The sequence below is a fragment of the Mustela putorius genome, unplaced genomic scaffold (genome assembly GCF_011764305.1).
Source record: "Mustela putorius furo isolate JIRA1106 unplaced genomic scaffold, ASM1176430v1.1 tig00003898_pilon_pilon_pilon, whole genome shotgun sequence".
NCBI lineage: Eukaryota > Metazoa > Chordata > Mammalia > Carnivora > Mustelidae > Mustela > Mustela putorius.
Genome location: NW_025422047.1, coordinates 29,249,874 through 29,267,695, shown reverse-complemented (window position 1 = coordinate 29,267,695; position 17,822 = coordinate 29,249,874). Strand labels below are relative to the sequence as shown.

Below are 17,822 nucleotides of genomic sequence, written 5' to 3'. Positions count from 1 at the left end.
AATGAAGCAACTGCTATGGGAAATGGTATGAAGGTTCCTCAAAACATGAAAAGTAGAACTACCATGTGATCCAGTGATCCTATTTCTGGATATATAGCCAAAAGAATTGAGAGTTGAGTTTCAAAAGTTTCAAAGAGAACACCCATGTTCATAACAGGGCTATTCACAATAGCCAAAAGGTGGAAGCAAGCCAAATATCCATGCACAGATGAACAGAAAAACAAAATATAATATAGACACACAATGCATTATTACCCAGCCTTAAAAAGGAAGATCCTGTCACAAGCTACAACATGGATGAACCTTGAGGACATTACGTTATGTGAAATAAACAAGTCACAAAAAAACAAATACTGTATAGTTCTACCTACATGAGGTGCCTGAAGTAGTCAAATTCATAGAAACAGAGAGAAGACTGATGGCTACCAGGACTGGGTGAGGAGGAAAGGGAAGTTTCTGTTTAGTGCATACAGAGTTTCAGACTGGAAAAGGTCGGGAGATCTGATTCACAACAATGTGAATATACTTCTTTAAGAGAGAGAGCATGTGTGCGTGAGAAGGTATGGGAGGGGCAGAGGGAGAAAGAGAGAAAGAATCTTAAGCAGGCTCCACACCCAGTGTGGAGATCAATGCAGGGCTCGATCTCACAACCCTGAGATCACAACCTGAGCTGAAATCAAGGATTAGACACTAAACAAACTGAGCCACACAGGCACGCCCAACAATGTGACTATACTTTGCACTAATGAACTGTATACTTAAAAACAGTTAAAATAACAAATTTTGCACTATGTGGCTCTTACCACAATGAAAAAAAAAGAAAAGGAAAGAAAAAGAACTCAGGACAACATGCTATTTCTTTAATGATTGCCATCATCAGCGTGGTATCATTGGTACATCAACAGACAGTCAAAATGAGGGTAAAAGCTAGGACAGTTTCTATGTGGACCCATTTTACCTCTTGGAAAAAGAAATCAGTGCCAAGTTAATCCCAGGACCAAATCTCTTCTACCTTCACATTACTTGTGATGGTACCAACCAGTTCCCAGCAGCAATGGTGGCCGCCTTTGTGCCACTCCATAGACTTGACTGTGATTTTACATGGCCTAGTTATGAAGACTAAGTACCCAGCTAAGTATTTGCTGCACTAAATCTGAAATAACTTATGTGCAAAGACATCCTTAGCTGGCACCAAAGAAGTTTTTAAAATCAGGTTACAGATGCCCCAAAGATAAAATGCTCATAACAGCTCAGTCACTCAATTTCAGTGGTAATGCCATAATCTGGTATTTGAAGACACTGGATGCTAGAGAGAAAGGGGATCAGCTATGTCACATAGCCATCAGCCTGGTACCAATGAGTCCAATCTAACAGAGCAATGTCTTCCGGGATGAGCTTTGAGGACTTATGTGAGCAGGAAGTCTGCAATGTGAGAAGTAGACATTGCACTATATCCCAAAGGACAGATCTCCTGAGATGCTTCCCTGGGGTGGCACCAGGCTACAGTGCATTCTGCCAGCCCCCCCCCCCTAGAATCACACAGCTGTTAATCTGGCATCAATAATCACTCTCCTTGGACAAGTGGCTACTCGCTAGGCAGTACATTTCTATTCAGGTCGTGAGGAAGAAATCACACTATTCATTTACTAATCTAGTAATGGTTTGTAGGTTTCCTAAATAGATTTGACCTGCATATGTGATTACTGTCTAACTTTCCTGGCACTGGAATATATCTTTAGGAGAAAACCAAATCAGTTCAGGCATCTCAGTTGGAATCCCAGCTCTTACACTAGCAACAGTGTGACCCGGGCCAAGTCATTAGCAATGGAGCCTCAGACCTGTCATCGGTAAAACAAGACCAATAACAAGACCAATAGCTCTTCCATAGGGATGTCATATGGATTAAATTAAAGAACCTATATCAGAACCTGGTCCATAATAAATGCTGATGAAAAATCATTTCCCTTCCTTCTTCCTTACTCTAGAGCAGGGGTCAGCAAATTTTTTCTGTAACAGATTGTAAATATTTCACGCTTTGCAAACCATCAGTCTCCATCACAACAACTCAATTCTGTCATTGCAGCCCAAAAGCAGCCACTGATGAAGAGTATAGCTGTGTTCCAAGAAAATGTTATTTTAAAAATTAGGCACTAGGCAAGTTATAGTTTGCCAATCCCTATTACTTATACCACATAAGACCCACCCACTAAGTTAATCTTTCATCATTCTGTTGGATTTCATCTGCTCCAGACAGGCCCTCTCCTCCTTTCTTTTCATTTCTTTTACTTTATTTCTTGAATGTTCCACAACAAATAGATCTAGCTCAATGGTTTGACTAATTTTTTCACTTTTAATTTTAGGCCTTGAGAAGCCTGCACTGGAGGTGAACACTCAGACCTGAGATGTTCAATTACTTCATCCACACAACAGGTTGTGGGAAAATCAACCATATTTGAGCAAAACCCCCTTAACTCCCACCGAGATATTGGGAAAGGAACGTCCCTTAGGAACTCATAGAGTTAACAGAGGAATTTTTATTTGAGGAAGAGAATAGGCTGTGACTTATTTCTCAGGTTTAAAAATATTGCTTAATAAATACCTTTGCATTTGCTTGTATATGTGTAAAGAACTTCTTACAGGACTAAAACAACAGAGATCACCTTCAATGTGGTGGAGGCCCAAGACACGGAAAAAGGGAGAGAAAGAGTTTCCCTCTCCCACTGTGCACTCCCTCCCCCACTGCTCATGCATGCTCTCTTTCTCTCCGAAATTAATAAATTATATTTTAAATATTTTATTTATTTATTTGATAGGAGACAGCGAGAGATTACAAGCAGGGGGAGCAGCATAGGAAGAAGGCAAAGCAGGCTCCCCGCTAAGCAGAGAGCCTGATGTGGGACTCGATCCACAGGACCGGAGCTGGAAGCAGAGGCTTCACTGACTGAACCACCCAGGAGCCTCTGGACATTTTTAAACATATAAGCTTTTAGGCCATGTGAATACACTATGTATTCAAAAAAATTAATTCTCCTACAGAATGAAAAAATTAAAAATTAAAAAGAAATCTTTTCCCATTCATAAAACCAGCCCATTACAAGAAAGACTCAAATGTGAGGGGAGGGGAACCTAAAAAGTGTCTCAGACACTTGTCATTCAGGTGTTATCTTGGGGATTCTATCACAGCCCCATAAAGTCCCGAATGGGATAGTGGGCTTTTACATGCCTCCTACCCTGCATTCTGAGAAAAGACAGGAGAACTTGGTACATGAAGGAAGGAGAAGACACACCGCTCTCCATTTGGTGGGGGTGGAATCAGAAGCAGGATGTATCCTTCAGTATTTTATAACTTTTTCATATTAGGCCAACATTCTTCCCATGGGAGTTCCACGCTCCCTCCTGTCTTGTCTCAGCATGTGCCATATGTATACATTTTGCCCAGCCACCTCTATCTCTTTTTCTATTGAGTTTTTTCTTTCTGCCTTCAAATAAGCTTTAATGTTTTTCTAAGTGACACTTTTATTGGACTTTTCTTTCAACTCTCACCCTTTGCCTCGTATTGCTTTCTCAACCCAATTCCTTGAGCTATATATGATTCTCTCACTTCTTAGTAAACTATAATCCAGCTTCTACCTCCACTCTTTCATTGAGTCCATTTTTCTCTAAGGCCCTCATTGACCATCTCAACCAAATCTAAGGTTGCTTCTTTTTCTTTGTTCTTATTCTTCTCCATTTCCCTGTTGTAGAGAACAACGCTAACATCCATCTTGGACCCCTCCTCCCCCATTTACTTAACACCCGAGAATCTTCTCTGTCATGTGGACCTCTTCCTTACTCCTTCCTCATAACAGCTTGAGTCTCAGTTCCCACCTGTCTTCTCTTCTCCATCTGTCCTCACTCTGTCAGGGGATTCATCTGTTCTCAAGACTATCTAGTGGGAAGGGCAAAGCACATGAAGCACACGACTTATTACCTGGTTACCCTAGAAAAAGTGATTTCATCTCTCTGCAGGGAGAGACTTTAAAACAGGGACTCATTCACCCATTCTATTGATAGTCTTGACTGAGCACTTAGTATGTGCCAGGCACTGTTAGAGGTACATTAGAGTCATTAGCAAACTAAACAGATGAATCTTCCTTCCCTCACAGAGCTCCCATTCCAGCAGGGGGAAACAGTAAACATACTAGAACAATAAACATACCAAACAGAATTATATAAAATGACAGAATACAGTGAGAGCTGTAGAAAAAATTAAAAGGGTTCAGGCTACACCCTTTATTTTTTTAAAGATATATTTATTTTAGAGAATGCTGATCTTACAATCCTGAGATCATGACCTGAGCAGAAACCAAAGGGCAGACACCCAAACGACTGAGCCACGCACATACCTCATAGGTTACATCTTTAAAAAGGTGGTCAGAGTAGGCTTCCCTAAGAAGTTAATACTCCAGCAAGCTCAGAAGAGGTTAAAAAAATTAGAAATGAGAGCATCTATAAGAGTGTAGGCAGAGGGAATTGACAAAGATCCTAAAGGCATGGGTCTGCCCAGCTTATTCTAGGAACAGCAGAGGCCAGTGGGAAGGCGGGGAAGTGAGCATGATAAAGAGCAGGTAGAAATCAGGTCAGAGAGGAAGTCAAGGGAACAGTCTATGTAGGGCCTCTGAATGCAACAGGGGCTGTTGTAGGGTTTTGAGCTGAGGGTTGATATGATCTGATTTATATTTCAAAAGGATCATTCTGGCTGCTGTGCTAGAAAGACTATAATAGGAATAGGATGGGAGCAGAGAGATCAGTTAGGAGGCTAGCACCAGAATGGGAACACTGGAAGCAGGAGAGAAGTGGTCCATTTTGGATAATAAAACCTACCTTGTAGGGCTGTTTGAGAATCCTATGAGAAAATTACTGCAGGTAAAGTGCCTAGTAGATGCCTGATACAAAGAAGAAGTTAAGTAACACCTTCTCTTATTATGTTATACTTGCAGGTAGAATAGGTTCTCTGGGTCACTATAGGTAGATCAAAGCTAGAGTGTGATATCCAAGGTGAACTGACCTGGGGGTAGGCGGCTGCCCCACTGAAGTGATAAAGGGAGGCTGGACTGACCAAGGGGCTTAATCTTCATTTAGCCTTTACTTCATATCCCAACTCCAGGATGGTATTTCCAGTTGCCTACGAGACACTTCCTCTTAACAGTTTTATCATATAATCAATATCAGTGTACCGATTTTTTAAGTTAACTGCCTCACCTCTACCTCAAGCCAGCTACCCATCCAAACACTTTCTTCTATAAACAGATACACCAGTCCTCAGAGGCTGGACACTTGGCTTCATCCTTGCAGAATAATGGAAACAAAACATGCTACCACTGGAAGCTGGTATTGTGACCATGATCTGCTTTAAAGATCTCTATTTATAAAAGAAGAAAAAAGGCCCAGCATGAAACACGACTAGCCATGGGTCTCTCCAGGCTTTAAGGATGGAACAAGACAGACCCAGTTTTCTGGATCCTCTTCCTTCAGCAGCTTCTCCACCCATGCCTGTCGTACATCAGAGCAGTCCCCTAGACTGGCTGCCACAGGCCAGTTACCTCTGCCCTGGTCCCCATCACAACTGCCATGACCTCCCTCCTGTTACTGTCAACTAAATCTTCCAGAAAGGCTACCGAAGGCTGTGACCTACACTGCTTTCGGTGTGCTGGCTTGGCTCTGAGTTCAAACCCTTACCATGTAATTACTAGCAGGGAGGCCTAAAGCAAGTTTTCTAAGCTTGTTCTGCCTTCACCTCTTCATCTGAAAAAGTCCTATCTCCCCCCAGGACTTAAATAGAATAAGGCATGTGAAGCTCTTATATTGGAGACAAGCACAAAATTAGAGCCCAAGAAGCATTAGTTATCGTGGATTTTATTCCTTCCCTCAGTCAATTGCAGAGAAGCTGCCAAGGGTGCTGAGGAAACACATTCTAACTGTCTCATACTGGCCTTAGGGGCCTTGGAGCAACCAGGTCTCTTCCATGTATGGGAACTTTTGCTGCTCTCCGTTCACAGACCTTCCAGTCAGGACAGCTCTCTGAGCCCCCACCCCCAATAAACATGCCCATTCCCAGATCCACCTGTGTTCTGGTTTATGCTCCTCCTGCCTGAAATAGCCACTGACCTTCTCCCTGTCTTAATCCTGGCATTCCCTTCAAAACTCCTCTGAAGGCTTGGCCCTTCACAAGAATTTCCCAGGTAAATCCTGGCTCCACTGACATATTTTTTTTCCAGTACCATAGTATTTACATGTAGTATATATTGATCTCTTCCTTACTGAGACATGGGAGCATTTAGTTAATGGTTTGGGCTCTAGGGCAGGCTGTCTGGTCTCTCTCAGCCTCAGTCTCCTTATCCATACAATGGGGTTAATATTAGGGTTGTTGTGAGAATTGGATACATAAATTCTTAGTAAAAATAATCATTAATATATGTTACTATTACATATCACCATTAACTTTTCCTTAGTTTTAAACACCTTCATTGTCTTCCTCCAGGTTAGCCTGTCCATGTGTACTATACTTAATCTAGTGTCTTAAAATCACTGGAGCTTAAATTATGGAGCTCAGTCCGGAGCTGAGAAAATTCTCAGATGAGAATTTTCACATCTGTCCTCAAAGATTTCATCTAATAATCCATTCTAAAAGTAGAGATTTGGGGTGCCTGGGTGGCTCCATCACTTAAAAGAATGGACTCTTGATCTAGGCCCAGGTCATGATTGAGACCCACACTGGGCTCGGGGCTGAACGTGGAGCCTGCTTAAGATTCTCTCTCTCTGTCTCTCCCTCTCTGCCCCTCCCATCTGCCCCCCCATTTCCCCACTCTCATTCTTTCAAAAAAATAAATAAATAAGAGAAAAGTACAGATTTATCCCAAATATCAACTCCCCATCTCAGAGCCCATGGGCAGTAGACAGTATAGGCAGCATGGGTTATTAGCCAGGGACCTCAAAAAGGAGAAAGACTGAAAGAAAATAAAGATCCCCCCCAAAATTAGAAACATCTGGTCCATTTCTACAGAGAGTTAACATTGGGAATGGTAAGCTATTCTGGGGTTAGAACAAACAAATCAAAAATCAGTGAGGATAACTGCAACATTCCATTCACGCGTTCCTGAGGTACTGGTGTGTGCACGGCTACTGGTCTACACTATTTTGCATTCCACTCAAAGGGACCCATCATTCATCAGGAGCCAAGTGAGGTGTGAGCAACATCAGCAGAGATTCCCGCACCAAACAGGGACACATCAAGCTTATGCCCAGACAAGATACATACTCTGCCACAGCGCAGTGATCATTGAGCTTTATCTTTTCTTCTTTGAGGAATCAGGCTTATCAAACATGGCAACGCTATTTATAGTGAGGGTGGAGAGGGACTGACCTTTTCCCAGCATCACTTCCAAAGATCAGGTAAGAAATCTTGCAAGTTAAGAAGACCACCTTAGGGACGCCTGGGTGGCTCAGTTGGTTGGACGACTGCCTTTGGCTCAGGTCATGATCCTGGAGTCCCAGGATCGAGTCCCGCATGGGGCTCCCAGCTCCATGGGAAGTCTGCTTCTCTCTCTGACCTTCTCCTTGCTCATGCTCTCTCTCACTGTCTCCCTCTCAAATAAATAAATAAAATCTTAAAAAAAAAAAAAAAAAGAAGAAGAAGAAGACCACCTTACCTCTATTTTTTCCCATATGGCTTCATAGTTGTCTTGGTGTTGAATATCTTGCATCAGTTTCTGAATTAAAGCAGACTTTGTGGCAGAATGGCTCTCTTTTTTCTCAGAGGATGCAGCTCTCTCTGACTTCTCGTCGATGTATTTTTTCATACCAGAGAGAGGCATGCACAACTCCTCGTCAGAAAGAATGTCGCTCAGGGGCCCAGACTCCATGCTTTCCCCCAGGGAAGAGGCTATGTCACTGGACGAGCTTGGAGACACTCTGCCTAGCCTCGTGTGCTTCTTCTTGACATGGTACGTTGGATAGATCTCAGAATCCGAGTTCATTTCAGACAGTTCCCAGTCGTCGATATTTTGGATGGTTTCTCCTCTGGGTTTCTGAGGCAGAAGCTTCGTGAGGTTCTCCAACTTCAACGCTAGGACTTCAGTCTGCTTCAGGTGAGAGGGCAGTGCTAGGTACTCATCAGAACCATACCAGGCCTCCACCACCTGGCCATTCCTGGTGACGTGACTTGGGGAGGAGGAGTAACTTTTTTTGCTTTTGGTTTTTGAAAGAAGGGATACTGGAGACGCGACATTGTCTGAGCCAACAGAGGATTCGCTACTTTGAGTAAAAGGCGGAGAGCTGGATGTTTCTGACTGCACTGGCAGTTTGGCATTCCAACTCGTCTGACGGCATGGCTCGAGGGAGGACGTCAAAACGGAATCTGTTTCTGGCCCCTCTACAGCCTTGGGGGTACCTGAAGGAATTCCATTCGGCATGGCTGAGCTCTTCGTGCTCTCAGCTTGGTTGCCTGAGCCCGCCCCCTGCTTCAGAGTTCGGCATGGGGGCACCTCTACTGGGGCCTTGTGTGGCTTTTTAAGTCGGAGTTTCTCTTTGTGGCAGTCACTAAGCCTTCCCAGGCTGGAGGATATTTCCTTGATGTGACTTTTGACGGTGTTTTCAAGATTCCCCTCCCCCACCTTGTGCAAACACTCATAGGACTGGCTGGCAGCAGAAGGGCTGCTGGGGTAGGAAGACTGTAACACCAGACAAAGCTTGGATCTGTCAGGAGGGTCCACCAGAGAGGGGGTGCTTCTGCTCATCTCGGGCTTGAGATCAGCCAGCTGCTTCTTTCCATCAGTGCCTTTCAGATTATTCTTAAAATTTTCCTCTTTAAGGAAAAGCCCTCTTTTTGGCAATGTGGGCTGCGTGGGAGAGTCCTCATTGTAATTAAAGCAATCTCGGATGGATCGCTTGGGAGTTGCATTTTCACAAGGCTGAGGCTGTTGGTTCCTTGTCTCAGGCTGGGAAGAGGAACTGGCTTCTGGCATCACAGCCTCAGGAGGGGGCTGATCGGCATTTGTCAGAGCTTCCCCGGAAGATGATGTTCCGGGCACTAAGCCTGGTGGCTCCTCGACTGTTAAAGCACTGTCCTCCTCACGTCCACCTTTGTCATCTGCTGAAAGAGACACTTGGGATGCCTCCTCACCAACCGCTTTGCCACAGCTGTATGGGTTGGAGTCAGTGGCCACCGAGAGTAACCCAACGCTTCGAATGAGCTCGGGGAACTCCTTTTCCATCTCACTGTAGCTCCAAGAGTCAAAGGGTTTGGTTTTGACCTGGCTAGAGGTCATGTCCCCTAGGCCACCAAGCAAATCCTCACTTGGACTGTAGTCAGACAGTTCGAAAGCAGTAATACCACAATCCAGAGATAAGTAATTTTGAGAGCATTTGATAGTTAACTGTCCTGAGTCATCCACTTCTGTTAGAGAATCAAGCCGGCCCTGGAACAGACAAGGGCAACAGTTTCAGTAAATGCAACATCAATTATACTCAACTGCTGTTCAGATGAAATCTCAGCAGGCCACTGTAAAGGTCAAAAAATGCAGCAGTCTCCATTGCTTCTGGTTTAACATACAGAAAAGCATACTGATCAATTATATTGCTTTATATAGTATCCTGTTCTTAAATATTTTGGGACTTTTCTTTAATCTGGAGAATAGAGACTTGACAGAAACGGTCAAGGTTAAGCCAAAAATATCCATTCTTGACTTAACTTTCCATTTTAAAATAGCCTGTAGTTCATTTAATAAGCATTTCTTATGTGATGCCTTAAGTAATAAAATTCTGGGAACAAAGTAATATTAGAGTAAAATCTCTACGAACTGATCTGCTTTGTGTATTGCTATCACTCCAGCACTTACCACAGTGGCTAGCTTATAGAAAATCCTCAATAAATACATTTAAATGGTATAATTAATTACACTAAGTCTGTCATGTTAACTTTTTATTCACAAATCACAGGAAGGTGAACTACTGAATTTGCACACACCACAGAAACTTTTCAGGACCAGTTCCCATTTGTACCCACCCTTTTGAAGATAAACACAGGTAATCCTGGAGAAAAGTAATGAATACCAAAACTTACCATTTTAGTCCCTGTCCCCTCTCTCTGCATACAGAGTTTTTCTCCCCAACTCCCATTTGTGTGTGTGTTACATACTAACTGCCTCCCTCCCTTGTTATTTATAATTCAAGATAGGCCAGTTTGATTTGAAACCCCCCTGTGCTAAAGAATAGCTTTACAAGTAAGTACTTTTAATTTTTAATCTTTAATTATATAATGAAGGCTTCTGTCTCATCACTAAGTTTTTTTCTTTCTTTCTTTCCTTCTTTCTTTCTTTCCTTTTTTTTTTTTTGTTTTTTTTTTTGTTTTTTTGTTTTTTTTTGTTTAAGATTTACTTATTTGAGAGGAGGGGGCAGAGGGAGAGAGAGAACCCTCAAGTCAACTCCTCACCGAGCAGGGTGCCCGATGTGGGGCTTGATCCAGGACTCTGAGATCATGACCTGAGCCAAAATCAAGAGTCGGCTGCTTAACTGACTGAGCCTTCCAGGCACTCCTCATCACTAATGTGGTTTCTAATATCACACAACAGATGAGGAGATTTTTTACTGACGATTTGCTTAAGAAAGAAGGGCCTGAGAATCCTTTTATGCTTACCAGCTAAGAGCTGCTTGATCTGATCTAGCCTCTTAGGAGATGAAGAAAGGAAACTGAGAAGTGAAGTGTTGTTATATCCCAGACCTCTCTTCTACTCAAGGAGGAAGCAGATGAGCAAAGTGAAGCCAGAAGTCATGTGGCTGCTGAGCCCTGTGTCCTTTCAGCCAGGTTATACCGAGATCTGGTCACTCTGGGACTTCACACCGGGTTGTTGTTCATTTGTGCATTTTGCGTTTGGAAATATTCTCTCCCATCACACCTTTACTTTGCCTTTATCTCCTACTCCCCTCACTGGCATGCCACAATATCTAAATAAATAATAATAATAAGCCTCATTTAACTTTTCTAAACCTGTTTCCTCAGGTATAAATGGAGATGGTTGATTACGACTCCTGCTTTTTCATTTAATCCTCGCAATAACTTTCTTCTGGGGTCTGTACTATTGTCCCTGTTTTATATAAGAGGAGCCTAAGCTAAAAGAAGGTACATAACTAGCATATGGCCTCATATCTAAGGGCCAAAATGGGCCTTAAAAGGAGGCTTTATGACCCACAGTCCACACTCTGACATCTGTGGTAATTTTCTCTGATTTAATTGGACACTATTTTAAACAGATATACTCCCTCCTCCAGTTTGTTCTCCACATTGCCACATTGTAAAGAGTAAGCTTGGGGCTCCTGGGTGGCACCGTCAGTTAAGCATCCAACTCTTAGTTTTGGCTCAGGTCATGATCTCAGGGTGATGAGATTGAGCCCTGTGTCAGGTTCTATACTCACGGGGAGTCTGCTTGGAATTCTCTCTCTCCTTCTCCCTTTGCCCATTTACAGATTGCAAACATGATGCTTTAAGTCCTTTATTAGCTTCCTACTGCTGGGTTAAAAACCCCAACCCTTCCAAGAACAGACATAAAGAGGCCTGCCTCAATCCATACTCCCTCTCCCTGGCTGCACCCAACCACAGTGTTCTCCTTTCAGTTTTTGAATATAACGAATTCCTTCTGCCTCAGGGCTTTTGCACATGCTATTTTCCCTCTGTCAAGAAATCTTACAACATCCCTTAACTGGTTTAACTCTTATGCGCCCTTCAGACTCAGATCAAGCTTCACTTCTTCAAGACTCTAAACTCCCACCTAAGTCAGAATTTTTCTTCTTGTATGCTCTCATAAAATTATGATGTTTTCCCTTTAAGTATTTACCTCAATCTATAAATAAATACTATTGTGATTATTTGATTAATTTGTTTCTCCCATTGGTTTGTAAGCACCACAGGAGTTTAAATCACAAAGAAAATTGTTGACTCACTGAACACTTGCAACATTTAGCATGGGGATGTGTATAGAGTAAGCAATCACGGATGTATCTGTTGAATAAATGAATGAATGCATGAGTGAGGACGTTTTGGGATGTAACTCTATGGTTCGTGTAATTTCTTGCCCTGATTATGCAGTTTCAGTTGACTCTAGTGATTAATAGCCCAAGTTTCAGAGTCAAATTCTGGCTCTTCCAGTAATTAGCCAAGTGACCATGAGCCAGCAGGCTGATGTCACTAAACCTCATTTCCTTCATTTGCAAAAAGCAAATGATAAGCCCTGTCAAGAGCTGTTGTGGGTCTTAAAGGAGATAATATATGTAAGACATAAGTCTGGTATGTGAATATGTGCTCATGGAATGTTCACTCTTATTACTTATTATATTATTACTTTTACTAATCAAGTATATTGAGGGGGCAAGTTTCATCAAAATGAGAGGTATCCCTATGCTTAATTACACTGCACAAAAATGGGAAACCAGTATTAACTGCCAATCTCAATAAAAATTACCTAAATGGAATTGTGTGGCTTTTACGCTTCATACCTGGGACAAAACACTTTAAAGAATAAATTCAGAAGCCAAAACCACTAAGGAATGAGCCAGCCAAACAAAAGTCACACTTTATGCAATTTTTAAGAGAGTAATATGGAAAACCGTATTGAAAAGCAGGTTGTATTTATTTAAATTTTTTAATTCGGTTGTCCAGTACTCAGAACTTATCCCCTCACACAGTTAGTATTATAAATGATGGCTTAATTCTCAAGCTATCCCATAAGTTGGTATTAAAAGTTGGTATCTAACTAGGGCATTAAGGAGGGCATGTGTTGTGATGAGCACTGGCTGTCACACGTAACTAATGAACCGTGAACTCTACATCAAAAACTAATGATGTGCTATATGTTAGCTAACTGAACATAATAATAGAAAAAGAAAAACAAAAAACAAAACAATAAATAAATAAATTACTAACTAGTTGAAATTTATATTATTTTCTATCATTTTTTATCATAAAAGTACAGCACTGCAGCTACTTAAGTAAGGTGAAAGAGGTTTTATGTCAAACTGTTTCTATGATGAGTAGAGAAAAAGAAATTTGAGAGTTCAGGTAAAAAGCAGGCCTCTACAACTGCCAGTCACCTGTTTCTATAGCCCTGGGAAAGAATTTGGTGTCCACTATGGTGGTCACCAAACCCCTAAGATCAGGAATACTGTTATACTTGAAAATAACTGGAACTCAATAAAAGATATTAGATGAACATATGGTGTGAGACTACATTTCAGATAACAGGGTATGGCCAGGTTTTCCTAAATCTTCCCCTGAAGATCCCTTGCCTGGCCAGTCCTTTGGTTGGAAAAGAAAATAACATACTCAAAAATACTGGTGCCCCAAAGGGAACCCTCTCCCATCCTGTTCCCAACAAGGCTAACTATTTCCATGCATGGCTGACTGTCACTCGTGGGGTAACTATTTTTAATAAGACTGCATTTTTAATGTGGAAAAAAAATCCCTCCCTGAAAAACAAACAAAGAACAGTACACAGCGTATCCGTTTCATATCCTAAGGACCAAATGATAAGCATCCACCCAGGCATTATTTTTAACACAGTTTGTTATTAACAGCGTTCTTCAAAAGTACTTTTTCTAGATTTCAGCATGCAGAGGCAATTTTTAAAAAAGAAGGTTCTCTGAAGTATCCCAGAGCAGATGAATAATGAGTTTCATTTCTTAAAATATTGCTTAGTAATACTAATATTTTTAGCCCCATGGCTTTGCTCTGGACCACTGTCCCAATTTTCTAAGGAATGGAAGTAATAGTCTCAGGTGGGCAGAGAGGTGGGGAAGAGTGCATGTCGTGTAGTGCTTTTTTATTTGAGAAATATCACACTTAATTGTGTAGTGCTATTAGCTGTGTCACGGCTGCCTAACAATGTCTCAACACAAATATACCTCAATTTAATATGCTATGAAGCAGTTTCTCAGATGAAGCTTATGTTTTATGGAGATGGCAATTAATTCACTTTATTGCTGGTTTCAATCTTCTCCGAGACATCAAGGAAACTCTCCCCCATGTCCCCAATTTGAAACAAAATTTTTGCTTTGTTCCTTACCGATAATTAACTTAACTGAAGCTCTAGTTCCAAATGTCTTCTTTAGATCTTTCTTTTTTTAACACTACATTTTGCTACCAAAAAATATGAGATAATATTCATAATTTAGAGACACGAAGATCTCCCTATTAAAATGCCCCCAAAGTTCTATCAGTGTCCACTGTTACATCAAGATGAGTTTTGTACACTTACTCAGTGTTACTGAGAAGAGAGTTGGAAATAGAATTTTACTGTTTTAATCATGCATACAATAAAAAATTTTGTATGCCCCTCACCCCTTCCTCCCCTAATCTCATTACATGGTGTTTGTTGCTCTTCAACTACTAACGTATACATTCACAGACCTCTTAACCAGAATGCCACAAGCCCCCTGAGTTTTTAGACCACATGAACTAGATTCTTGATCAGATTCCTTTTAGGCCTACCATGCTGGGATTCTACTGTTCTGAATATGTTCTGGAGAGCAGCAATAGGCTGAGAGAAGCAAATAATGAGAGGGAAATGGAAAGCAAAGCAAAGTTTACCTTCTGATAGGCAAGGGGGAAATACACAAAAATATTTTAATGTTTTATTTATACTATAGTAATTATTTTTAAGAATCTCCATTTTCTACAGGCTAAAACTATAAGCCAAATGATTAATTTCCAAGATAAATCCTAGTCCACCAACCTAAAATTTTATCTCCCTCTTCTGTCCCTAAAGCAGTGATTATCTGCATTATTTAATTCAATTCAACTCATTAGATTTTTATTTACAGCGATACAAATAAGGTGCTGTGGGAGATAGAGATGATTTTAATCTGGTACCAACACTCATCCAGTTCTAATCTAGCATGTACTCTGTCATGATATAAATGGATCTATGACAAAGGCTCACAGATGAATACACAAAGTATTTCAGGTACGTGCTCTGAAAAGACAAATGTATAAGGATCGTATGGGTAAACTGCTTATTTACCACACCATCTGGTATGTGGTAAGCCTTAATCATTGTTTGCTCTTGTGTTCATATTATAGTTATCACTTCCTGTGTCATTTTACCTCTCTAAACCTCAGCCCTATTACCTGTAAGATGGACATAATAATATCAGCTGTTAAGTAAGAACAACAGCACCTTCCCTTCCGACCTCCTAGAACTGTTTTCAGGATCTAAAAAAAAAAAATGTGAAGGCGATTCCTAAGATGGATTAATCACCTTTGAACGCCTAGTGCCTTTATAGTAGGAGATCGGTAAGTATTTAGGGGAGATAGAAAGGAAAGCAGGAAGGAAGGGAAGGGAGAGGAAAGAAGGAAGAAAGAATTCCTACTATTACAACAAAGCTCGATTAAGAGATGGTTTTGTTTGTTCTGTTTAATTTAATTATTCCTGGATGTATGTCCTTAGGTAGTCACTTAACCTCTCTCAGATTCAGCTTTTCCATCCATAAAATAGAACTACTTATAATATCTCTTACCCTCCTCACTAATTGAAACAATAAATATAAAGTATTTATCAAAGTATCTGAAATATAAAAAATTTCAGTACAACACATTTTTCACACAATGTTGAGCTTTGCCCATTTTTTTGTTTAGTTGGTTGGTTTTGTTTTAGCAAAGCATTTGCTAATTTGCTTAAAAAATATGTTCTGTGTCATATTTAAATAAAAGAAACTTGTGCATTTTGTTTTTGCAAAGACAGAAAGAGAGAGAACTTGCCACTTTCTCAAGTTTCCTTATTCTTTAATGCGGTTCAGAAACTCAACTAACTTAAAAAAGAGAAAATGAGCTCACTTTCACTGGAAGGACATCTACTATTTCAGGTTATCAGCCTGTTTTATGCCATTTCCCTCTTCATTCTATAAATCTATTTTACCTTAATTTGTTCTGATAAAGTTTAGAATTTTATCATAATTCCCTTCCTGTTTTCCACAATCCCAGTGTGCTTGCTGGCAAAACAAACAAAACCAAGCAGTTTTTGAAATGTTCTCATGGAGTCACACTAGAGGCACAAACAAATAGGATCTGATTTCTATAGTTTTAGGAAGGTTGGTAATGGAAACAGTGCTCTAATTCATAGAAAAATATCCACAAAGTAGACAGATAAGAACCTACTTTTTTTTTTTACCCCCAAACACAACATATTCTTGCATATTTAGGACAGAACTAAAGAATTTCAAATATGAAAATGCACAAAATTTTTTCCAATCAAATCTGTAAATAACGGTTGAGCTCACACTGTGAAACCCATCATGGACACTAATGTAAACTCGAAACATAAAGCAGTGGCCAGTGACAATTAGTTAGCCTCAGTGGCTTTTCACTGTTACCTGGGCTGCTCTCTTGAATGACCCAAGTTCAAATCAGTACATGATGAATGTATTTCACAAAACAACAACGGTGATAACAATAAGCCCTAACATACTGTTATAGCTCCTGCTCTACAACAAAGAGTTAGTGATAAGTAAATGTTTATTTAATGAATAAATATATAAAATGAACTAGTTTAATCCAATGATTTCATATGCCCCCCCTCTAGGAATAGAAAGTGGGTAGATCTGATGACTGATCAAAGCTGGATGTTGGACAGAGCCAGCAGGACACATAAGGAGGAACAATAACAACAACAAAAATTTGTATAGATTAGGGATGGCAGGTAGCTAGCTAAAGGAGCGCTTCGGAATGTAGATCAATCTTTCCCAATTCTCATCTCTAGCTCATTGGTGTACACCTCATGAATACCACATTTAGGGCAGAGTTAGTCTGGGATTCTCTGTAGTCTCCCAGGACCACAAGAGGCCCAGTCAAGACCTCTCTTAAGGATCCCATCTGGGAGGGATGGCATCTGGGCACTAACACACATACCCACGTTTTCATTCGGTGATCTTAAAAAAGGACTCTACAGAGTTTGTATCACCTCCCTCACTGCCACAAGAACAGGAAAAGCTGAATGAAAACAAAGAGCATAAAGCTAGAAGTGAGCCCGGTGGATTTTGATTCTCATAAACCTCCAGGGCCTGTGGGGAATTTGTTACAGCAAGAGCATCATTATTATGAAAACAACAATCAACAAGTATAAATCATTTATGAAAATAGGCATAGATTTGTTTTGTGTTGCTGAAAATGTTGGAACCACTGAAACATTAATTAATACTGAATTATGCAACACTCATTATAAGGTCTTTTAATATTACTTATTTATGTAAGTGTCTTACAAACTTCTACAATATATATTTTCCACAAAACCAAGGGTAGGGCACTAATGTGGATGTTAAGAGCCAAGGGACCACACACACACACACACACACACACACAGCTCTTGCTTAGCACAATGATTTGCTCCCATATATGCCAGTTTTATGTGGGATTAGGAGAGTTCATTTGGATTCAGATTCATTGTGTTCATTTTTTTAAGATTTTATTTATTTATCTATTTACTTATTTATTTATTGAAGAGAGGGAGAGAGAGAGTGCAAGTGGGGGTGGGAGGGAGGTGTAAAGTGAGAGGAAGAGGGAAAAGCAGACTCCCTGCTGGGTGTGGAGCCTGACACAAGGCTCAGTCTCACGACCTCAAGATTATGACCTGAGCTGAAATCAAGAGTCGGATGCTTAATTGACGGAGTCCCCCAGGTACCCCCACAGTGTTCATTCTTAAGCCCTGAATCAAAAGTGACAATAACAAACTTTTCAAACTACTTTTTTTTTTTGAAGATTTTATTTATTTATGAGAGAGGGGGGGTAGGGAGAGCGAGCACAG

At 40.8% G+C, this 17,822-nt stretch overlaps 1 protein-coding gene across 5 annotated transcripts in view; it reads right to left on the bottom strand.

The window, feature by feature from the left end:
- The window catches only part of AKAP6 (A-kinase anchoring protein 6), a 514,317-nt gene that overhangs the window by 248,283 nt on the left and 248,212 nt on the right, over nucleotides 1-17,822 (bottom strand). For all 5 annotated transcript variants that reach the window (XM_045067871.1, XM_013047435.2, XM_045067872.1 and 2 more), the window contains one exon: nucleotides 7,689-9,455. In XM_045067871.1, the coding sequence (XP_044923806.1) occupies nucleotides 7,689-9,455 (1,767 nt within the window). The remainder of the gene's footprint in view (nucleotides 1-7,688; nucleotides 9,456-17,822) is intronic.